This window comes from Aplysia californica, unplaced genomic scaffold, assembly GCF_000002075.1.
Source record: "Aplysia californica isolate F4 #8 unplaced genomic scaffold, AplCal3.0 scaffold03799, whole genome shotgun sequence".
Taxonomy (NCBI): Eukaryota; Metazoa; Mollusca; class Gastropoda; order Aplysiida; family Aplysiidae; genus Aplysia; species Aplysia californica.
The window spans coordinates 1-1,565 of NW_004801069.1; the positions used below are offsets into that span (position 1 = coordinate 1).

General features: G+C 39.4%; 1 protein-coding gene across 1 annotated transcript; it reads left to right on the forward strand.

Annotated features, from left to right (window-relative positions):
* Window positions 1-96: 96 nt before the first annotated feature.
* On the forward strand, window positions 97-1,421 carry LOC101853680 (protein bfr2-like; the record flags this gene model as incomplete). The annotated part of the gene is made up of 2 exons (XM_005113565.1): window positions 97-219; window positions 1,099-1,421. Coding segments are annotated over exons 1-2 (429 nt in total), but the record flags the coding sequence as incomplete, so codon positions are not given.
* Window positions 1,422-1,565: the final 144 nt, after the last annotated feature.

Below are 1,565 nucleotides of genomic sequence, written 5' to 3' on the forward strand. Positions count from 1 at the left end.
GATGATGATGATGATGATGATGATGATGATGATGATGATGATGATGATGATGATGATGATGATGATGATGATGATGATGATCATGTTCACAGTACAAGCTGAAATCCAAGTTCATGGCCTTCAAGAAATGCGCTTTTTACGATGAGTGTGAGCATAGAGAGGAGAAACCCGAGGGCGAGGAAGAAGGCATGTTTGGAATGATGGGAGGGCGCAGTGAGGGTGAGTGATTGTCTGTCTATGTGGACGAGGACAGTCTGTCTATATGTCTGTCTTTCTGTATGTCTGTCTGTCTCGCAGTCTGTTTTGCTGCCTGTCTGTCTGTATGTCCGCCTGTCTGTCTGTCTGTCCGTCTGTCTATCTGCCGGTCCGTCTGTCTGTCTATCTATTTGTATGCATATATTATGTCTGCATGTCTGTCTGCCTTTCTCCTTATCTCTCTCTACCTCTCTGTCTTTCTCTCCATCCTACCATCTTATTCTACATTTATTTCATCTTTCTATCTATCTATCTATCTATCTATCTATCTATCTATCTATCTATCTATCTATCTATCTATCTATCTATCTATCTATTATAGATAGATAGATACTTATATATCTATTCTATTTTTCAACTCCTCTCCCAACCATCTCCTCCAATTCATCATCCCAACTCAAAAGCACACATAAAACAAAAAAACAAAATAACAAAAGAAAAATGCGTCCTCTATGCATTTCTCTTCTTAACGGGTCCCTCTGCCCCCTTTCTTAGATTTTTTAAATGTAGTTTGTTTTTACACCGTTATCCACATAATTTAGACCATTTTGGAGGGCACAATATAAAATTAAGTTGAACAATAAAAAAAAAGAAAGACAAAGAAATACAGTTGAAATTGCTCAGGACAGCTGTCAATAATTGTCGAAGGGAAGAGCTGTGGTTGTCTTGACAGGTGGGCCTTTTGGACAGGGAATTGTTATGTGGTAAAAACGGAAAGGAGAAAGTGGGAGGCGGTCGTTTATACAGGTGAAATGTCTTGGACATGAGGCCGTTAGAGCAGGTTCGACTATAAATCGACAAGCAAGTTAATAGCAATCATTTTGAATCTTTGATTTATTTCAGATGAGGACGACAAGGGCATGGACAAACAAGGCAAACATTTCGAACTCTTCATGAAGATGAAGAAATTCGTGGAGAAGCTCTTTGCCGAGAAATACGGAGAGGACAAAGACAGTGAGGAAAGCTATGGGGAGGACAGCTATGGGAAGGACAGCGGGGAGGAAGAGGAGGAGGATGATGATGAGGAGGGAGGGGAAAAGAGTCCCCTGATGAAGTTCCTGTATAAGCTGAAGATGCACCTTGCTGAGCACGGAGAGAAAGGATTCTGGGATGAGGAAGGTGACAAGGAGGAGAAGGAGAAGAAGTTTGTCTTTTTCGCTTACAAGGTCAGTTACCCCAAGATAATAATAACATCATCATCATCATCATCATCGTCGTCGTCATCATCATCATCTGGATAAAAATAATAATAATAATGATAATAATAGTAATAATAATAATAATAATGCTGATAATAATGATAAAAATAA